Source organism: Bidens hawaiensis, unplaced genomic scaffold, assembly GCF_021521415.1.
Source record: "Bidens hawaiensis isolate Kalapana, Puna unplaced genomic scaffold, B.hawaiensis_p1.1 tig00041873_1, whole genome shotgun sequence".
Taxonomy (NCBI): domain Eukaryota; kingdom Viridiplantae; phylum Streptophyta; class Magnoliopsida; order Asterales; family Asteraceae; genus Bidens; species Bidens hawaiensis.
Genome location: NW_027497425.1, coordinates 88,179 through 109,835, shown reverse-complemented (window position 1 = coordinate 109,835; position 21,657 = coordinate 88,179). Strand labels below are relative to the sequence as shown.

At 36.2% G+C, this 21,657-nt stretch overlaps 1 protein-coding gene and 1 pseudogene across 1 annotated transcript; both read left to right on the top strand.

The window, feature by feature from the left end:
• The first annotated feature begins 4,878 nt into the window (after positions 1-4,878).
• LOC143593278 (putative late blight resistance protein homolog R1B-17) lies at positions 4,879-7,045 on the top strand (annotated as a pseudogene).
• Positions 7,046-18,878: 11,833 nt separating this feature from the next.
• On the top strand, positions 18,879-19,565 carry LOC143593276 (uncharacterized). Its single transcript, XM_077072960.1, has one exon. It carries the CDS (start codon positions 18,879-18,881, stop codon positions 19,563-19,565), a length of 687 nt encoding a protein of 228 aa, XP_076929075.1.
• Positions 19,566-21,657: the final 2,092 nt, after the last annotated feature.

Below are 21,657 nucleotides of genomic sequence, written 5' to 3'. Positions count from 1 at the left end.
TTTGCCCTCCACATATAGCTCACACTTCCCCACCCAAGCCTACCAACCCACCACAAGATCCTCCAACACCAGCCCATCAATCCCCACCTCCTAATTTAGCCGACCCCTCCCCAGCTATCACACCACAAAATACACCAGATCCAATCCCTCCACCCTCTCCTGTCCACCCGTCACCCCTGAAATACCCGTTAACATCACCCACCAACAGCCCGTCAATCAACACCGTATGGTTACTCGTGCAAAAGCGGGTATATTTAAACCGAAACATCAAGCAGACCTGGCCTCTTTATCGACTAGTGGATTACACACAGCTCTCTATGCTGAATCCATACCAAAAGGGGTTAAGACAGCCGCCAAAAACGCTCTTTGGATGGCAGCCATGAATGAGGAACTGGATGCTTTAAAGCTAAATGCTACATGGACTCTTGTTCCGCGACCTGCTCATGCAAATGTTGTTGGCTCGAAATGGGTGTACCGGATTAAATACAAGTCGGATGGCTCAATTGAACGATATAAAGCCCGTCTTGTGGCTCAAGGGTACTCTCAAATCCCCGGATTAAACTATTCTTACACGTTTAGTCCGATGGTTAAAGCCTCAACTGTCCGTATCGTACTATCACTTGCTGTTTTAAACAAATGGGTCCTGTATCAACTGGATGTCAAGAATGCCTTCTTGAATGGGTATCTAACCGAAACGGTTTTTATGGAGCAGCCACCCGGATTTGTTAATGGTAATTATCCGAATCACGTTTGTAAGCTCAACAAAGCCCTGTACGGCTTAAAGCAAGCTCCAAGAGCGTGGTTTCAACGCCTAAGCTCCTTTCTTTTAGCCTTCGGTTTCACATGTAGTCGTGCGGATACATCTTTATTTGTTTACAAACAGGGCCCTCACTTAATGTATCTGTTGGACTATGTGGACGATCTAATCCTTACCGGAAATTGTGAGTATATTATCCATGGTTTTGTGGATCGGCTACACAAGGAATTTGCAATTAAAGATCTTGGAAATCTAAGCTATTTTTTTGGGTCTCTAAGTGGCTTACACTACTGATGGTCTGTTTTTATCCCAAACAAAGTATGCCACAGACATCCTTCAACGTTCGGAATGGATTCACGCCAAACCGGTCATCACCCCTCTTGCTCCTCATCAGTCCTTCACTTCAGATGGTGAGCCATTTATGGATGCAACTCTTTACCGATCCCTTGTTGGAGCTTTACAATACTTGACAATAACCAGACCAGACTTATCATATGCTGTGAATCAAGTCAGTCAATTCCTTCAGCCCCTACTGTTGATCACTTTCAGGCTGTTAAACGAATCATTCGCTATGTTAAAGGCACAGTTTCATTTGGTCTACACTTTTCTCGTCCTCACAAAAACCTTATTCTTGGATATTCAGATGCTGATTGGGCGAGGTGTATTGAAACCAGAAGATCAACTTATGGTTACTCCATTTTTCTCGGTGGCAATCTTGTTTCTTGGAGTGCCAAGAAGCAACCCACGGTCTCTAGATCCAGTTGTGAGTCCGAGTACCGCGCCATGGCAAATACTGCTGCTGAAATTGTCTGGATTACTCATCTTTTACGTGAACTCTACGCATTGCCACCTGATAGGCCGACATTACTTTGTGATAACAAGAGTGCATTGTTCATGTCACAAAATCCGGTCTCTCACAAACGAGCGAAACACATTGATTTGGATTACCACTTTGTTAGGGAACTTGTTAATTCAGGAAAGTTGTATACGAAGTTTGTGCCTACCAATCTTCAAGTGGCGGATATATTCACTAAATTTTTTGACCAAAAATTTACCAAAATAGACATGTCTACTTGTCGAAACGTTGCGGAAACTGAAAAAAAATGGTATGTGGATAGTAGTGAAGGAAAATATGTTGTTCGTTCTGACAGTCATAAAATGCCATTGAGTTTCATGAAGAAACAATGGAAGTTAAATTAGGTCAATTTTGGATGCAAATAAAAGGAAACACAACTAACAATCTTTTTAACAACTTTTTTTTGTATGTTAGGTCACCGCCTGAACCATAAAGACTCTAATACCGTGCATAATAATAAAAATCCAATAAGGAAACATAAACAACTACTTTTTTTAGCGGCAGCTTTTTTGTGTGTTAGGCTATCGCTTGAACCCTAAGAACTCCCTAATTATTAAAGCAATATAATACTCAATAATAATATATAATATCTAATAGCTTTCACTTATATAGTTATACAAATAAATTGAACAAAACAAATTCTAGATATTAAATTGCATATAATTTTCTATACAAACAGTTTACAGAAAAATAGCCCAAAAAGGGTTGGTCAAAAACAACTTTATTGGGAGCTTAAAATGACGTTGGATACAAACATGTCACATTGATAAAGCTCTATCATCTTTTTAAAAAAAAGCCAACAAGGAATATGCAATAAAAGGTCGATTGTGAAGCAAACGACAGTCGACACGAACGATTAAACGATTTTATCATTAAGTATGCACATAATTTATAAATTGAGATTTTACCGAATTAACTAACACTATATTTTTATTTTGTTACATAACTCACGTTTGATTTGAAGGTTGGCATGAACCAGCGGCTGACTCCAAAGAAATATTTCAACCAAAACCTAGAGATTTTCGATGCGGCTGGGAAGACACGTTTTTTATTTGTTGTGTTGAAAATGTTTAATAACCTAATAATTTATAGATAACGGATTATGGACTTCAACAATTCAAAACTGAAACAAAAGCTAGAACATGGGCTGTAGAGCAGTAGAGGTTTTTGGTATGATCTATGGGCTATTTGACTATATTTTTTTGTAAGAAATTTTAATAGTCAAGTTTTATTAAAAAAAATGATTTTTATAAAATGTTTATTTATAATGTAATTCATGTTCTTGTTTGACCAATTAGTTCTTACAAGTCCATCAAAGACACTCATTAACCACCAAACTCATACCCAGGGCCGTCTCCGATAATTTATATGTCCCGGCCGAGTCGAAATAAAAAAGGCCCGTAGACTCTAACGAGTAACGAAATATTATAAGCAAAAAAAGTTTAGGCCTCATGTAATGGGATATTTGTTTGGTTTAAACAATTAAATTTTTAAATGAACTTACTTGGTTATGATTTATGTTGTGTAAAAACTTTGTGTATAAAAATAAACTAAAAAATGTCTCAAGTGAGACTAAAACTTGCAACATTTTACTTGAAAGTCATACGCCTTTATCACTTGACAAAACTAGTTATGGTATAGTTATAGTAAAACATTAAATATACATATTATTTTTTCATAAAATTATACATATATAAAAAAGTTTGTGACCCCAAAAATTAAATGCCCCCGGTCGCCCACATCGCCATATACCCGAGCCGCCCCTGCTCATACCAATTTAAAACAATATGTACTATTAAGAACAATAAAAAACACAATCCTGTCTACTTTTTTAAGAGCATTTTAATATAAATTATATTAAAATTTAATACTTTTAAAATATGTATTTTTTTAATGTGAGTGTGTAACTTTGTTTTTCTATTAATTAAAAAACTTGTAAACAAATTATTATGCTCGAAATGTAATTTAACTGTGTAATGATTTTTCATATTAGTCGGGTTGGTTTGTACAGGTGAAGATGTAAAAGTATTACTCCATTTTTTTATTAAACTTTGGGTTGTAAATGTGGGTAGTCTGAAGCAATGTTTTGAAACCCGGCCCGGTCGGGGACCGTGACTCGGTCCCTATACCGGATCGGGTCAGGGTATTTGGGCCGTTTTTGCAAAACCCGACCGGGTTTTGCAGGTGGCGATCGGCCAGGACCCGGTGACCCGACGGGTGACCGATAAAACCCATTTTTTTATTAAATCCAAAATGAAATGTGCATGACGGGATTCGAATTTGTGTCATTTTCAAGATAGAAATTTAATAATTACCTCATGAGACAACCAACCAAACTTTATTGATGTCTTTATTGATTAAACATAAATCATATATATTTAAAAAACAATCTATAAAACATAAATAAAAAATAAAGTTTTTTATTATTGTTATTTTTGGTTATTATTAGTTTATATATGTATATAAATTATATATATATATAAATTATTTATGACGTGATCCGGTCAAACACCGATCTATCCTATCAAGTCAGTTTAACCTTTTAATCCGGTAAGGCGTTCCGGGTTGGGTGTGAAAAGTGAAAACATTGGTGTGAAGCATACAAATGCAACCGACACACCAACTACTTGCTAAAATAAAACCCATCGACAAATACTGTTTCACTGAGAAGCCCCCAAAATATATACCCTAACATCACAAATTCAATCAATGAAAAGATAATACAAGTCAAAATCAGAAGCAATTGGAGAGATGACAAACACAGATCTTGATATGTTCATGGAGAATTTAAGGAGGTTAGTTTCCAAGAAAGACAGTAATGAACAGACTAGACACAATCCTTTTATAATAGTAAGCAAGCATCAAATCCAGCTGCTTTATGAGGAGCTAGACTACCTGAGTGGATCATGTTTTAAAGACCAAGATGATCTTGAAGATGTTGGAAACAACTGGAAGACAAGTCTTGTGGAAGTAGCACATGAGGCTGAATATATTGTTGATATGTTTGTGTCTTCTGCCATCATACAACACGAATATGTCCTACGGTTAACATATCAACAGATGACAAACTCCCGTTTACGATATTGTTTAAAAGATTGGTCACTTGATGAAGGTGTTATGAAAAGGTTAAAATCTATAAGAGCAGAGATGAGTAATAATATTAATAATAACAAGGGGAATTACTTGTTTACTAACCTTGTTAACCGGCAAGACGACAAGTTTGAGGCTACTGGAAATACAAGAGTGAATCTTAGTGCTACAGAAAATGAAGAATTTGTTGTGGGATTTGAAGAGGATGGATTAGCAATAATAGATAGGCTTACCGGAGACCGTAGGAAGCTAGATATAATATCGATTGTGGGGATGGGTGGACCTGGTAAGACAACTCTGGCTACCAAAGTATTCAATGATTCTCTTGAGTATCATTTCAACAAACGTGGATGGGTTACTGTTTCTTAAGCGTATTCGAAGCGAGATTTGTTGGTGCAACTACTGACATCGATCGGCAAATCAGTCCATGAGGCAGCTGCTGAATCAAAACTGTGTGAAATGTTGTATCAGAGGCTAAAGCGGATAAGATATTTGATCGTTATCGATGATATTTGGAGTTGTAAGGCATGGGATGATGTGGGGCTATGTTTTCCAGACGATAACACCGGTAGCAGGGTTCTTTTAACCACCCGGCTTACAGGAGTTGCTTTGCATGCAAGCCAGGGCGGTTTTACTAACAACCTAGGACGTTTAAATGACGAACAAAGTTGGGAGCTGTTGTGTAGGAAGACTTTCAGAGGATACGAGTGCCCTGAAAATTTGATTGAGACGGGGAAGATTATAGCTAAAAGCTGTGGAGGATTACCGCTTGCTTTAGTTGTCATAGCGGGACTTCTTGAGAAAGTAGAGAAGAGGAAAAATTTGTGGGAGAAAATTGCCAAAAGTGTGGGTTCATACATTACCAGTGACCCGAAAGGATGTTTGGATACGCTAGCGTTAAGTTATGATCATTTACCTTGTCACTTAAAGAAATGTTTTCTCTATGTAGGCGGCTTTCCAGAAGACTATAAAATCCTAGTGCGGAGGTTGATCAGGCTTTGGATGGCTGAAGGGTTTATAAAAGAATCCGGAGGCCAAAGAAGTTTGGAGGAAGAAGGTGAGTATTATCTGATAATCTAATTGACAGAAATCTGTTAATTGTTGCCGATAGAAGTTCTAGTGGCGGAGTTAAATCATGTCGTGTGCATGATCTTTTGAGAGAATTATGCTTGAAAAAAGCTTGTGAAGAAAATTTATTCAAGAAAGTGAGTACGCCAACGTTAAACAGAAATCTTGACTCCGGGTCTGTTTCCAGCGTAGTGAAGCAACGTCGTCTATTCACAGACTATGAAGTTTTGACCAAGGTCAATTCTCATGATTTTGACTCTCACGCCAGGTCTGTTTTGTGCTTTCTTGAAAATCGACGACTAGGATATCATAGAACTACAACTTGGGTTTCTTCATTTTTGCTTCTTAGGGTGTTGGATTTACTAAACATTCCAATTGATGGTTTCGAAAACATAAAAATACTAGTTCATTTAAGGTACTTGGCAGTTTGGTCACGCAGTCATGACGTCTTGTTGTCAGAGACCATTTTCTGTAGCCTTCAAACACTCGTTGTTAGAGGCAAGTTTCAAAGATTCATATATTACCCAGACGATATGATTAATCTTAGGCATTTGCGGTGTGACAGGATTGACTTCTCAACCGATCCCTTTGTTCATAGACTATTCCACTTGCAAACTATATCTAGACTAAGATTAGATCATAGAGCTCAAAGTTTGCTTGAATATTTTCCTAATATCAAGAAGCTTGGGTGTTCTATCTCATCAACATCAAGCAGTCATGGATTAGTTACCTTTGCCATGCTAACGCATCTTGAAGCTTTGAACATCGACGCATACATGCGTGAACCGGTAACTTTTGTGAACCCAATAAGGTTTCCAGAAACTTTGAGAAAGCTGACCTTAAAAGGGTTATGTCTTCCTTGGAAACATATGTCAACAATTCGACAATTACCCAAACTTGAGGTTCTCAAATTACTAGACTCGTCGTTCATGGGACCCTTATGGGAAACTGGTGATGAGCACTTTCACCAGTTGAAATTCTTGAAATTAGAAAAGTTGAACATCCGCTTCTGGGACGCTTCTAGCGTAAACTTCCCATGCCTCAGGAAACTCGTAGTGAAAAGTTGTGATGGTCTAAAGGAAATTCCGTTTGAACTAGGAGACGCTTACACACTTGAGCATATTGAGATTGATTATGCAAACTCTCATGTACTCGAGTCTGTAAACGATATTCAAGAAGCAAAACTTGAGATGGGGAATTGCGATGTCCATGTCAACGTCATTCACATGGATCCAAGTGAAGTCTACTTTGAGGGAAACCCTTTCTACGACTAACTCCATCATCGCACCATTTCGTGCTCTTACGGTGAGCATTATTGGTTATGTATAATATCTCATTGTTATGTATTGATATTTGTGCGATTTGTTTATTTTACTGTTATATGTTTCATTAATTGATGGATTTTAATTTTAAAATGTATTAGACAAATATTGTATATAGCTGGACTCGTTTGATTAAATATTTTGTTTAAATCCATTAAAAGGCAACAAAATTACATGTGTGTGTACATGCTTATTCTCCAAAAATCGTATGGAAATTTTAAAATGTAACATTGGTAGTGAAACCAGCTAATCAAAACAAAACCAGGAAGATCAGGTCTGTAATTTGTTTAACAATCATTGCATTAGAACTAAAATGATTATGAGCTTTGATTTAAGAATGATCGATCATGAGGTTTGAGTGCACAATGTAAAGTATTAGCTATCTATCTATTACTAGCAAGCATTCACACAAATTGTCGAGGAGACATTCGAGCATAGGAAAAACGGACCAGGCGTATAAGAAGACCAAACACTCGAGAAATGGAAAACGGGTATGTACTTGATGACTGATAATAAAATGATCTATGTTCCCGCGAGTTTTTTTGTGAGTTTACACGAGTACGATTCGTTTAACTGAAATTATTTTATATTTAGCATACTAATACTATAACATTAACATTTACAATCACAAATATGAATGTAATAATTACGTTTAAACTATTAAACTAATCGGTTTAAGTTACGGTATTGAATAATGGGTCAAAATTTAACTAATGCATATCAAACGAAACTAGAGGAGTTGAGATACATACAATCAGTTAGCTTCAAGAGAGATTTAGTTTAATTAGATTTATGTAGACCTTTTTTTTCATTTTCAGAACCTTCAAACCAAAAAGGTGGAAGTGTTGCCCATAGTTTGTTACATAGTTAGTAGATAGTATTTGATTATGTTTCCTTTTTATTTGTATTCAAAATTGACCTCTAGAATTAGCTTTCATTCAAAATTGAATACATTAGGGCTTAGACTTAACTTATTTAGGTCACATACCATAATGGTATTTCCCTTACATATATTATTATTATTATTATAATTATTATTAGCTTTTATATAGCTGTTAAACTGTGATTTTATTATTAATATTATTATAATTAGTAGTAGTTTTTATATAACTGTTAAACTTTGATTTCCTTTATTTTGTTTCATACACTTGTACTTAGAGCCGAGGGTCTCTCTAGAAGCCACCTCTTTATTCCTTTGGATAGAGGTACGGTGTGCCTACATCCCACCCTCCCCATACCCTACTTATAGCTTTGCTGTCGGTGGGATTTTACTGGGCATGATTGATTGATTGATTGATTGATTGAATTAGCTTTCATTCTTTCTTCACGAGTTTCATGTGTTTTTATCAATGTTTTTGTTCCTCGTGATGAAATTTACCCGTTTTTGTTTAATATCCTACTACTCTTTCGAAGAACAGTGCGTTGTCAAACTTGTTACAATATTACTTTTTAATATATTATATTCGCCAACTTCATATATTACTTATCCCTAAAAGCAGTAGAGATAAGCTCGGTAGCGATATCGAAAATACTGATATCAGAAATCGCCAAAAGTATGTACCAGTACTGAAAATGCTTGGTATCGATACCAAAGGCAAAATATTTCGTAAAATACCGGTACCGATCCCGAAATCTCAAAAGGTTGATACGGGCTGTACCTATAACATTTGCATATCACTAAAAACTAGTATCATTATTAAGATCAGATTTTCTTAATATTCATTAGCATCTTTGTTTTTATCTTACCAACCTCCACCTCCCAACGCCGGTTGAAAACGGACAAGAATTTTTTCTTCACTAATATCCACGAATTTGTTCTTCAGTTTCTGAACTGTTTCGACAAGTTGCCATTTTGTTGAATTAAAACTCAAACATTTGCTAACCGTTTCAAACATCATCTCCATATCACTTTTGTTTTTCTTGTTTTTCAACGTTTTTAAAAGCCTTATTTCATCATTCTTTCACCAGATCCTTTTAACGACGCATTTGGATTCTTCAACGGATATATAATCACAATCTTCATTGATGTGATCAGAGTTTGTTCACTTCTTCCTTTTTGATGATGATGCCTTTACCCAGACAACATCAGAGGTTGATATCGTGAAAGCTTTATCATTATTAGCCATGTTTTTCTTATGAACTTCATCTTTAATATCATGAGGAACTTCATAAGAAAATAAATGGCATAATGATAAAGTCTTCATGATATCAGCATCTGATAATGTTGTCTTGATAAAATCATCATCATAAGGAATAATTAAACAAACTCTTATCACAACAATGAAGATAGTGATTACATACATGTTGAAGAATCGAAAGGCGCTGCTAAAAGGATATGGTTAAAGAACCATAAAAAGCGTTTAAGGGCGTTGAAAAAACAAGAAAAAAAAAGCGATATGAATATGATGTTTGAGACGGTTATCAAATTATCTAGGTTTATTCCAACAAAAGGACAACTTGCCAAAACACTTCATAGACTTAAGAAAAAGTTTGTGGATACGTGTGAAGAAAAAAATGCTGTCCGTTCTATCAGTCATATTGCAGATGTCTACAAACTTTTTCAACAAGTTTGGGGAGGAGAGGGTGATTAAGATGAAAACAAAGATGCCGATGAATATGAAGATGATCTTGAAGATCTTGATAATGATATAATTACTTTTAGGCATTACTGATCCACATATAGATCGTTTCATATTCATATGCACTCTGGTGTTAAGCATGAGATCGGTGAATATAATATATTAAAATGCAATATCTTTACAAGTTTAACATGTGTTTGTCTTTAAAATAGTTGATGGAGATGAAACAAAAATGGGTAAAAATTTTATCATGGTGACCTAGAACATGAATACAAAGTCATGAAGCTCATGAAGAAACATTGGAAGCTAAATCAGAAGGTCAATTTTGAATGCAAATAAAAGGAAACATAATCAACTACTACCTCCAAACTGTGGTAACATACAATACTTAAACTTTAATATATATTCTTTAATATTCTATAATAATGAAAGCTTGGTGAGGCATAATGCATTAATATAGTACTCATATTCTCCATTATTACCCTGCAAACGGAGCGGGATGAAATCAAACGCTCAGATTGGAGTGCAAGGCTTGTAAAGATACATGATCAATGTAGAGCGTGAACTCAATCGGTGGTGACGGCTTGACCATGGTCAAGCAATCGACTCTAACACTATGCATAATAATAAAAATCCATATCACTATATCTCCTTATTCTTGTTACAAAATAATATTCAAACTTTAATAATATATTCTCTAATAGAATTCACTTATACAAATAAATCAACAGATTCTAATAGAATTTACTATACAAACAGTTTAGAACAAAAAAGAAATAGCCCAAAAGGGTTGGTCAAAAAACAACATTAATGAGAGCTTAAAAATTGGTCATATAAAGTGATATGATGAAGCATACAAACATGTCACATTGATAAAGCTCTAACATCTTTTTTTTTTTTAAAGCCAACAAGGTATATACAATAAAAGGTCGATTGTGAAACAAATGATAGTCAACACGAATAATTAAATGATTTTATCATTAAATATGCATAACATGATTTATAAATATGCATAACATAACATTATATTTGTTAAATAACTCACGTTTGATTTGAAGGTTGGCATGAACCAGCGGCTGACTCCAAAGAAAACTTTCAACCAAAACCTAGTGATTTTCGATGCGGCTGGGAAGACATGTTTTTTATTTGTTGTGTTGAAAATGTTTAATAACCAAATAATTTATAGTTAACGGATTATGGACCTCAACAATTAAAAACTGAACAAAAGCTAGAACTTGGGCTGTAGAGGTTTTTGGTATGATCTATGGGCTATTTGACTTTTTTTTTCTGTAAGAATTTTAATAGTTTAGTTTTATTATAAAAAATATAAATTAAAATATATGGTGTTTATAAAATGTTTATTTATAATCAATGATGTAAAAGTAGGTCTACAATGCAGAGTACTCCCCAAGTACTCGTACAAGGTATGATGGTAAAACGAGAGTCTTTAACTCCGCTTAGTTATTAAAAATCGATCAAAGGTGGTCAACCTCAGTAAAAATCACATCTAGTAGGTCAACTTGGGCCGATTTTGACTTAAAAAATAAACCATAATTCGTGTTTCTATAGTATTAAAGAAAGAGTAATATTGTTTTTATAACTAATGATTAGCAAGTTTTGAACCCTGAGTACACCCAACTCTAGGGCTGTCACTTTTACCCGAAACCCGAAATCCAACCCGAAAAAATCGTACCCGAACCCGAACTAACCCGACTCGAAGAACCCGAACCCAAGAAAAGACTAACCCGAACCCGAATCGAAGTAATTCGGGTTGGTTCTCGGGTTTGATTTAGAAGATTTGGGTCAACCCGAAAAACCTGAATAAACTTTTAGTTTTGAAATTAAATATATTTTATGTATAATAGGGTAAGTCTTAGTCACTAAAGTTATCAGAATCTGGCTCTAATCGACTGTTGTCATTCTAACTATTATGGATCGATTACTTATCAATAATTTATGAATTCCGTTTATTACTAATAGCAATCATAATCGAACAACCAAATCACGCCCGATTGAATACGATTATGGTTCGGGTTAGTTTTACTCTTCTTTTGAATTGTTTTATCAAGTTATGTTAATATATTATTTGATTATATGTGTTGTAAGCAAAATAAGAATATTTTGTTTTAATTTTAGCATTATAGTTTTTTTTTTTAAATTTTGGTTTTGTGTTTTTTTCTAGGATACACGAAACCCGATTAACCCAACCCGAAAAACCAGTGAGAGATTTGGGTCCGGTTTCGGGTCAAGATTTAAAACTTTGAAACCCAAATAACCCGACCCGAAAAACCCGAAACCCGAAAAACAAACCCGAAGAACACCCTTACCCAACTCCCAGTCAACCGCCTAGGGTCTGCATAGTGACTTTTGTAACCTTATTTATAATGTACTAGTTTTTATCCCCCGTATTACGGGGGTTATTTTATATTATTTGTTTTTAATATTTATTTAAATTTTGAAACTTTATTTTTTTTATTGTATGAAAGTTAATAATATACTTATGGTTTGATGATAAGTTGTTTCACAAATAAATGAGATGTTATAACCCGGTTTAAAAGCTATATGGGTTTGATGAGACCCAAGACCTATTTAATTTTTTTTACTATAAAATCGGTTTTTTAATTATAAATTATATATATATATATATATATATATATATATATATATATATATATATATATCTTATTTTAAATAAATCATATATTAATTATTTGTATATTCCTACTTTATAGGATTTTTATATCAAATATTTGGTGAGATTAGTGTTTTAATTTATGAGATGTTATAACCCGTTTAAGAAAATATCTGGGTTTGATAAGACCCATACCCGTGAATTCGGGTCAAATGCATGAGAAGTCTCCATTTAAAAATCAAGAAAATCTGGTGACTCCAAAAAAAGGGGGAGCGACCACATCACGACACGTAGGATTTTTATGTTTTCGTTTATATATATTACTAGTTTTTATCCCCTGTATTACGGGGGCTGTTTTATATTGTTTGTTCTATTATTTATTTATGTTTTTTAATTTATATTTTTTTTATTGTATGAAAGTTAATAATATACTTTTGGTTTGATGATAAATTGTTTCACAAATAAATGAGATGTTATAACCCGGTTTAAAATCTATATGGTTTTGATGAGACCCAAGACCCGTTTATTTTTTTTACTATGAAATTGGTTTTTTAATCATAAATAATATTTATGAAAGTTAATAATATACTTATGGTTTAATGAGACCCAAGACCCGTTTATTTTTTTACTATCAAATTGGGTTTTTAATTTAAATAATATATATATATATCTTTTTAAAATAAATAAGATATTATTTTTTATTATATCCTATTCTATAGGATTTTTACATAGATAATTTGGTGATAATATTTTTTTAATTTAATGAGATGTTATAACCCGTTTAAGGAATATCTGGGTTTGGTAAGACCCATACCCATGAATTCGGGTCAAATGCATGAGAAGCCTCCATTTAAAAATCAAGCAAATCTGGTGACTCCAAAAAAAGGGGGGGGAGCGACCACATCGCGACACGTATGATTTTTATGTCTTCGTTTATATATATTATAGATAGATGTCATGTTCTTATTTGACCAATTAATTTTTATAAGCCCATTAAACAAACGCATTAACCACTAAACTCGCTCATTTTAATCATTAAACTATTAGCATGCTAAAAACTAACATAATTTTTATACCACCCGTAAATCAAAATGCAAAGAAACCAGAGTATTAGAGAGGATCGATGGTTCAATAGCATGTGGCTTGTAGGGTTGTAGGCACCGGACCGGTGCCACTGCCTACCAAAGTCAGCCCGCCTTTCCTCACCAGTTGAAATTCCAATAGGTAAGTCCCGAATCTGTTTCTAAACAATCACATATACACACAATTTTGATAATTTATTTTTTGTAAACTTTTGTAAATCTTACTTGACTATACTTGATTAATTGCTATATTATTGATTTATAAATTAAGTTTTTTGTATTATTATTTAACTATTTGAATGCTATTATATGTGCGTATTTGAGTGTATACTTAAACTAGAATAATAGGTGGTTATGGCAAACTAAAATAAGATAATGAGAGTTGGTCAAACGGCCGAACTACTCTAAACAAACCACAATGCACCGGTGACCAAATAGATTACCTAAGTCCTAAACACATGTCCATTTTTATATTTGCGTTAGATAATAAATAAAAAATTAAACCAGATGATGACAAACTTAGAAGCTCCTAATCCCTTCTAATGATATTCAAATTCAGAATACAGGCCAATAGGCCATATACTTAAAATATTTATTACAATTTAATATTTTATAAAACTATTAGCATACGTTGATGACTTTTGATGTGTTCTCTTTGTAGCCTACCGTGTAGTGTCATGGGTGATGGGTAATATTATCAAGATCATTGTTTAGCCATTCATTCGAGCTCTCATATTAGGGTGGAAGGAGTGGGCTGGGATGAGCATAGAACGGCTTCAGTACCACAAGAACACTTAATTTGGTACCGAAGTACAACTTGTTGAAAGATGGAGTGGGATGATTACATGGTTTTGTGGGATGGATTGAGATGGTTGCATGGATTGATGCGATACTGACGTGGATGAGAGAGTATGTAAAAAAGTTGTGTGGGATGTGGGACGTTAGTGTGATGACTCCCACCGGCCACCTCCCTTAGGGATGTTCACAGTTTGACCGTTTTGACAACAGTTTTAGACCATACTTGAAGAAACACTAACAGGACCCCGGACAGATTACTAGCCGAACCCCGGACAGATTACTAGTAACCTGGGGGTTAGATAGATGTTTCCCACGAGGGGTTAGACCCTTGGAAGATGGTTCTTCTGATAACCTGCAAAACAGACACCGTGAGCTCGTCACTGAGAAGGGGGGGGGGGGTTCCTCCTTGTGACCACCCTCCGGCGTGAGAATCAGACTAGATTGCTCTTTAAATATAAAAGTATATTAAGAGATTGCTAGAGCAGATATCAGGTATAATATGATGATATAAGATAAGATATGATAAGATGAGATGGTCATACCATTTGTGGTATTTATAGCCGAAGGTAGGTTTCCAAGGAGGTGTGGCCGGCTGCAACAGTGTTCCTGTTCCATCAACAGTAGCCTACGCACGTGCCCTGCTGGTAGTTGGTGGGTAGGTAGCGGCTGACAGTGACCAGGCCTGCTGTGTACTATTCCTTTTCCACCAACTGCCGGCTACGCACGTGGTATGGCAGTAGTTGGTGAGTAGGCAGCGGCTAACAGTGACACAGTACAGGAGCATGTTGCTCGCCGTACTGTGTCAGTAAGCTGTCGTATCTTTAGTCAGATCTTTTTCCCATACCTCGTCAGGTACAGTACAGAAGATCTTCCTGTATCGTACAGACTGGCTTATTTGGGCGGGAGTATTCCCCCTCCCGCCCTTGTGCGGGATAGTTCCCGGCTTCGCTCATTCCTTCAGGTGACACTGAGTGATTGAGAGCTAAGTACCTTGTGCGTGTAGCCTTGCTGCGCGGGTGGCCTTCCCTAATGGCTTGTATCCGAGGCTGCGGGGACAGGCGGAGTCCTTCACAATTGGGAGGCATTTCCTGCGGGAACAGCTTGCGTACTGCGCGTAAGGACGTCACGTCTCTGAGCATGGTTGGTCCTGCGGATCCAGTTGGTTTCTGCGCAGACGTCCCTGTTTAAGGTGAGTCTTGCGGGTCCAACTGGGCTCTGCTGGGACCTACCTCTTCAAGTCCCCCCAGTCCAATGTTCTTCTCATGCGTGTTTAATAAAGTGAGGTGAACTTTTGGACTTAAGCAAAGGGTTTTGAAAAGGGTTTTTTAAGGTTTTCCATGGGGATTCCTCCCACGGATGGCGCCAATGAAGAAACACTAACAGGACCCCGGACAGATTACTAGCCGAACCCCGGACAGATTACTAGTAACCTGGGGGTTAGATAGATGTTTCCCACGAGGGGTTAGACCCTTGGAAGATGGTTCTTCTGATAACCTGCAAAACAGACACCGTGAGCTCGTCACTGAGAAGGGGGGGTTCCTCCTTGTGACCACCCTCCGGCGTGAGAATCAGACTAGATTGCTCTTTAAATATAAAAGTATATTAAGAGATTGCTAGAGCAGATATCAGGTATAATATGATGATATAAGATAAGATATGATAAGATGAGATGGTCATACCATTTGTGGTATTTATAGCCGAATGTAGGTTTCCAAGGAGGTGTGGCCGGCTGCAACAGTGTTCCTGTTCCATCAACAGTAGCCTACGCACGTGCCCTGCTGGTAGTTGGTGGGTAGGTAGCGGCTGACAGTGACCAGGCCTGCTGTGTACTATTCCTTTTCCACCAACTGCCGGCTACGCACGTGGTATGGCAGTAGTTGGTGAGTATGCAGCGGCTAACAGTGACACAGTACAGGAGCATGCTGCTCGCCGTACTGTGTCAGTAAGCTGTCGTATCTTTAGTCAGATCTTTTTCCCATACCTCGTCAGGTACAGTACAGAAGATCTTCCTGTATCGTACAGACTGGCTTATTTGGGCGGGAGTATTCCCCCTCCCGCCCTTGTGCGGGATAGTTCCCGGCTTCGCTCATTCCTTCAGGTGACACTGAGTGATTGAGAGCTAAGTACCTTGTGCGTGTAGCCTTGCTGCTCGGGTGGCCTTCCCTAATGGCTTGTATCTGAGGCTGCGGGGACAGGCGGAGTCCTTCACCATTGGGAGGCATTTCCTGCGGGAACAGCTTGCGTACTGCGCGTAAGGACGTCACGTCTCTGAGCATGGTTGGTCCTGCGGATCCAGTTGGTTTCTGCGCAGACGTCCCTGTTTAAGGTGAGTCTTGCGGGTCCAACTGGGCTCTGCTGGGACCTACCTCTTCAATACTAGTAATTACATTTTTTGAATAAACTAAACCGAACCAGTCGGGTTGGCAGGGTCCGTCGGATGGTGGCCTTTGAATTGGGCCATTATTTTAACACGGATCGTACTATTAGTTATTCGAATGTTCAAATGGTATGATTGAAAATTATGATTGGTCACCTTTTACGTATAGTTGGAAAAAAAACTGAGAGCACTTAAAATTAATAACTGATACGTATTATATTTAGAAATACTTATATGTATAGTTTTTTTCTCAACGAGTCAACATTATACAAATTAAAATTGTCTTTTAAATAACTCGGCTAGTTTCAAACTGTATATAATCGTGAAAACCAGTCCTCATGTAAACTAAAACTAGTTAAATCCTAATCAGATGTAAGATTTAACTTGTTTCGACGACTTCAAATCTTCAATGGTTTTAATAAAACCGTGCAAACAACCCTCGAATATATAAACAAGGCTTTACTCGCAAAATCGACATGTCGATCCAAAAACGAGGAGCACAGTTTGTAACAAAAGGTGGTATCGGCCTTCCATAATTTTAGACTTTCTTAATCGACGGTGCTAAGAAATGTCTATTATGGGAACTTGGAATAAAGGAAAATCATAAGTCAATAACATGTTGGAAGTTCAGTTAAAATCCAAAATACGCCAGCAAATTACCAAGTCAGTTTTTTTATTTCTTTTAATATATTATTATGATACCAAGCTTCTTTTCTCCTATCATCTTAATATTGTTTTGTGACAAAAGGCATTGATGATAAGTGGAGATTCAAATTTAATTCTCATTTACGTCATGTTTTATGAATTATAATCATAAATGACTTAAGCTAGGTAAGAGCCAGCTTTGAGAAAGTGAAAATATTTTGTGTCTAAATTAAAATGAATATTTTATTAAGTTTAAACAAGTTAATTTTTAAATGGACTTATTTAGTTATTATTTTGATTGTGTAAATTTTTTTTGTATAAAAGTAGATTTAAACATGTTTCAAATTAGACTGAAACCCATAACATTTTGGTTGGAAGTCATATTCATTTGTCACTAAGCCAAACTAATTGTCATGTAATTGAGTTTAAACATTAAATATACATATTATTTTTCATAAAAATGCATATAAAATTCGGGCCTAGTAGGGTGTCAGGCTGGGGGGCGTAGATCACCCAACCACCCTTAAGGGGTTGTGTCTTGCGCAAAGTTTGTCATTTGAATCTCAAGCTCATCCGGGTTTCGTCCCACCGTGAGGTACGCCAAATAGCTATACTCTTGTGGTGGCACACCGATTATCAAGTGACAGCCGGCGTTATGGTTTCCCGAGGAAACGTGTAAGCCAAATTCTGAAGTTAGCATTCACTCAGTTAAGCCAACATATACTGGTCAGAGCGGAGCAAGAAGTTTCTCTCAGTTAAGCCACATGTAATGGACGATAAAGTGCCAAAATTTTGGGCGATTTTTTGGTTGAACACCCCCCCCCCCCCTCGACAATAAATGGGGCGATAAGGTGAGGGGGCTAGTGTATTTTTGTCGCATGTTATTGTTTGATTAATATTATTATATTTTTGTGTGTGGGGTGTGTGTGTGTGTATGTATGTATATATATATTGTTCTACAACATCACTATACCTCTAAACAAAAACTTATCATTTATTGACTTTGCGCCACATTTCACAAAACGCCTCATTTTATAGCTCCTCCACTACACATATCCTTTTTTTGAACGACCAATAAGCATAGAATGTCTATGTACTACGTACGGGGTGACCCAATGGCAAAAGGCCACCGTCAGCCAGCCCAACCCAGCCGTACGGAGTCCTTAAGCGCCTCTAAATCTCCAATTTCGAGGAAAATCCACCCGTCCGAAGACCCAATGTTAGAAATCCCAGCCGCTCTCAGAATCGAACTAGAGATTACAAAAATCTCATATCTCCTCAAAATATTTGTCAGTAAAGTTATAACTTAGACCTCCATTAAAAAAACTCATCCTCTTTGCCGTTACACCACATTAGAAACCACTACACATAGGCGTAGAAAGTCCAACAAATATATATAAAAAAAGCTCTTTTTTTCTCCTCATAAAACGCGTTCCATAATCCTCGCCTCTTTATCCATCCCTTCCATTTTCCAACTTATTATTATTATTATTATTATTATTATTATTATTATTATCATCATCTCTCTCTCTCCAACAAACTGTACCTAGATTGACTACTCACTCAAACCCCAAACAAAAACAACCATTTCATCATCCAATTCTTCACCACACAATCCTCTTATTTCTTCTTGAAATAAATCAATCAATCAATCAATTTACATTTACCGCAAATGGACGACGGAACCGGCGGCCGGACCGGTTTAACCCTAGGCGGAATCTTATCAATCAAACAAACGCCGCCGTACCGTATCCATGACCGTACGCTTCTAGATCTCATCCGTGACGATCAAATCTCCGGCAAGGAGTCAAAGAACACGTGGAAGCTCTTCCGTCACAAACTCCGCCTCAAACTCTCCGGCTCCGGCTGCAACACCATCGGCGCCGCACCTACTCTCGCATCTCACGTCCACCTCCACGTCACCGCCGACGGTAACCGTGTTCGTAACGATCTGGCTCAGTTGATTTCAGTCTCATCACCACCAAATAATAATAATAATAATAACACTAGTAGTTCAATTCCGTCAGTTCCGGCGGCGGAGGTTGATGTAACCGGTGAACAGACGCCGGCGAGGATGTCGTTAATGTCGTTGTTGGAAGTGGAAGGAGCTGCTTACTTTGAAGGTGATGACGTGGCGGTGGTGGAGGAAGATGACGTGGCGGTGGAAGAAGGTGGTGACGGTGGTGGTGGTGGTTATAAGTATAATAACTGCTGCGTGTGCATGGTAAGGCATAAGGGTGCAGCGTTTATCCCCTGTGGTCACACATTCTGTAGACACTGTTCAAGGGAGTTGTTTGTAAAAAGAGCTTCTTGTCCCTTGTGTAATCATCTCATTTTGGAAATTCTTGATATCTTTTAATTGTTTTTAAATAATAAAACAAGAGACAAATTTAAGTTTGAGTTTGAATTTTTATGTAAAAAAAAAGGAATTTGTTTTATATAGTTTTTTGTTTGTTTAAATGATTTATGACAAATTGACTGTCAAGTCCATTTATTTTCTTGCTTCCATATTTATGCCAAAAGAATGTGTATACCCTACTCCTATCTTCCTAATCATAATATCCCTGCGTGCAATTACTAATGTATGAAAATGAATATAATTACTTCGGTTGTTACGCGTTGTAGGTACTAGGTAGGGGTTCAACCGCCCGAGTTTGGTTCGTTTAACTTATATCGAGCTCAGCTTGTTTCGATCTTTATTTATAAAGTTTGAGCTTGGTTCGTTTTGTAGTTTTTCAAGCTCGAGTTCGGTTTAGGCTTGGCTCGTTTAATATTTATTAATTAACTTTTATATATTTATAATTATTTTTGTGTATTTATTTTCATTCTGATATTATATATATAATAGTATTTATTTTGATTATAATATTATATATATAATAATATATGTTATTTAGTTATATATTTTCATAAAATTATATATGTATATATATGTATATATATATCGATTAATAATTATTAAATATATATGTATATATTAATATATAAATTTATAAAAAAATATATAAATGAAAAGCTCGTTTAGGCTCGCGAGCTTGTTAAGTGAAGCTCAGGCTTGGGCTCGTTTATTAAACGAGCTTTCTTTTAGGCTTGAGCTCGGGCTCGGTCTCGTTTAAGCTCGACTCGATAGAGCTTTTTCACGAGCCGATCTCGAGTAGTTCACGAGCAGCTCGGCTCGTTGCACACTTAGTTGTAGGAATGTCTGGTCTTGAATATCATTAACGTGTTTTGCCGCAATACTGAGAAGTTTTCGTTCGAGTAACTAAAACAAGTTCATAAGCTCTTTACGGTTAAAAGTTAAGATGAACGGTATACATCTAATTTTCCCATGTATACATGAAAAGTTGAAAACATGTTTATTAAACTTTTATAATTATCTAATCGATTCATACATGTAAGACTCAACTTACGTGTCAAAGATCGTCAAAGGTTATATGTTATACGACATCGTGAATCGATTTATGCAAAGAGTTACATTAATGTTTATTTGAGTTTATGTGTATTTTTTAGATTTTAAAGTTTTATGTTTATAATTATATGCAAATGTAAAGGATGTGTGACAAGAATTTATTTGACACGGTATTAAAGTAAAAAAATGTAGAAAGTGATGGATAGTGATTGGTTGGTGTGTTGCAATTAGTGAATTGCATGCCGGATTGATGAAAGAAAAGCGAAAGAGTAAGAGTGGGCCCATGAGACACCAGTTTTGTTCATTACTACTTTTTTAAGAATCAAAATTCTGTGTGACGAGAATCCAAGAACCAGAATTATTGTTTCCTCTAGTAAAATATTGCCAAAATTTAAATAATATTAAAGGGGAAGCTTTTATTGTGGTCCCGGCCAGGCGGCCACTCCCGTTTCTTACTTAAGTGCGTAAATTTATCTGTTTTCGTTCGAATATGTTGAGCCCGGTTATCCCGGGTTATAAAAAATTTTATACGTATTGAATCCGGCCATCCTGACGTTTTTGTTCAAGATTCGCCACTAAAAATAATAATTCTTACACAAAACCATCCCCGTAAAAAACTGGTTCAACAGTTACTTAGATAGTGATGGTTAGGATTTAATATCTTATAGTCATAGGTTCGAAACATGATTCAAGTGATTTTTCTCATAGTAGTGAATTTCTTTTTTAATGGTGTTTTTGAGTGAGTCAAGTCTAGATCATTAATACCAGTACAACCAGTTGACATCTTATCTCCAAAAAACTTACTCGAATATTGGAGTTAATTTTCAAACGGTGTTAAAATATGAAATATAAAAAAGGATCTAACAGTTTTCCAATGGTTAAAACCATTTTTATGCATTCCGCTAAAAACTGTTGGCTTATTTGTATTTTTTTGAACGACCAACAAATAGATAATCGTCTAAGTACTCAATAAAGGGTGACTTAATGACAAAAGACCACCTCTAGCTGACCCAACTCAGTCGTAGGAACTCCTTAAATGCCT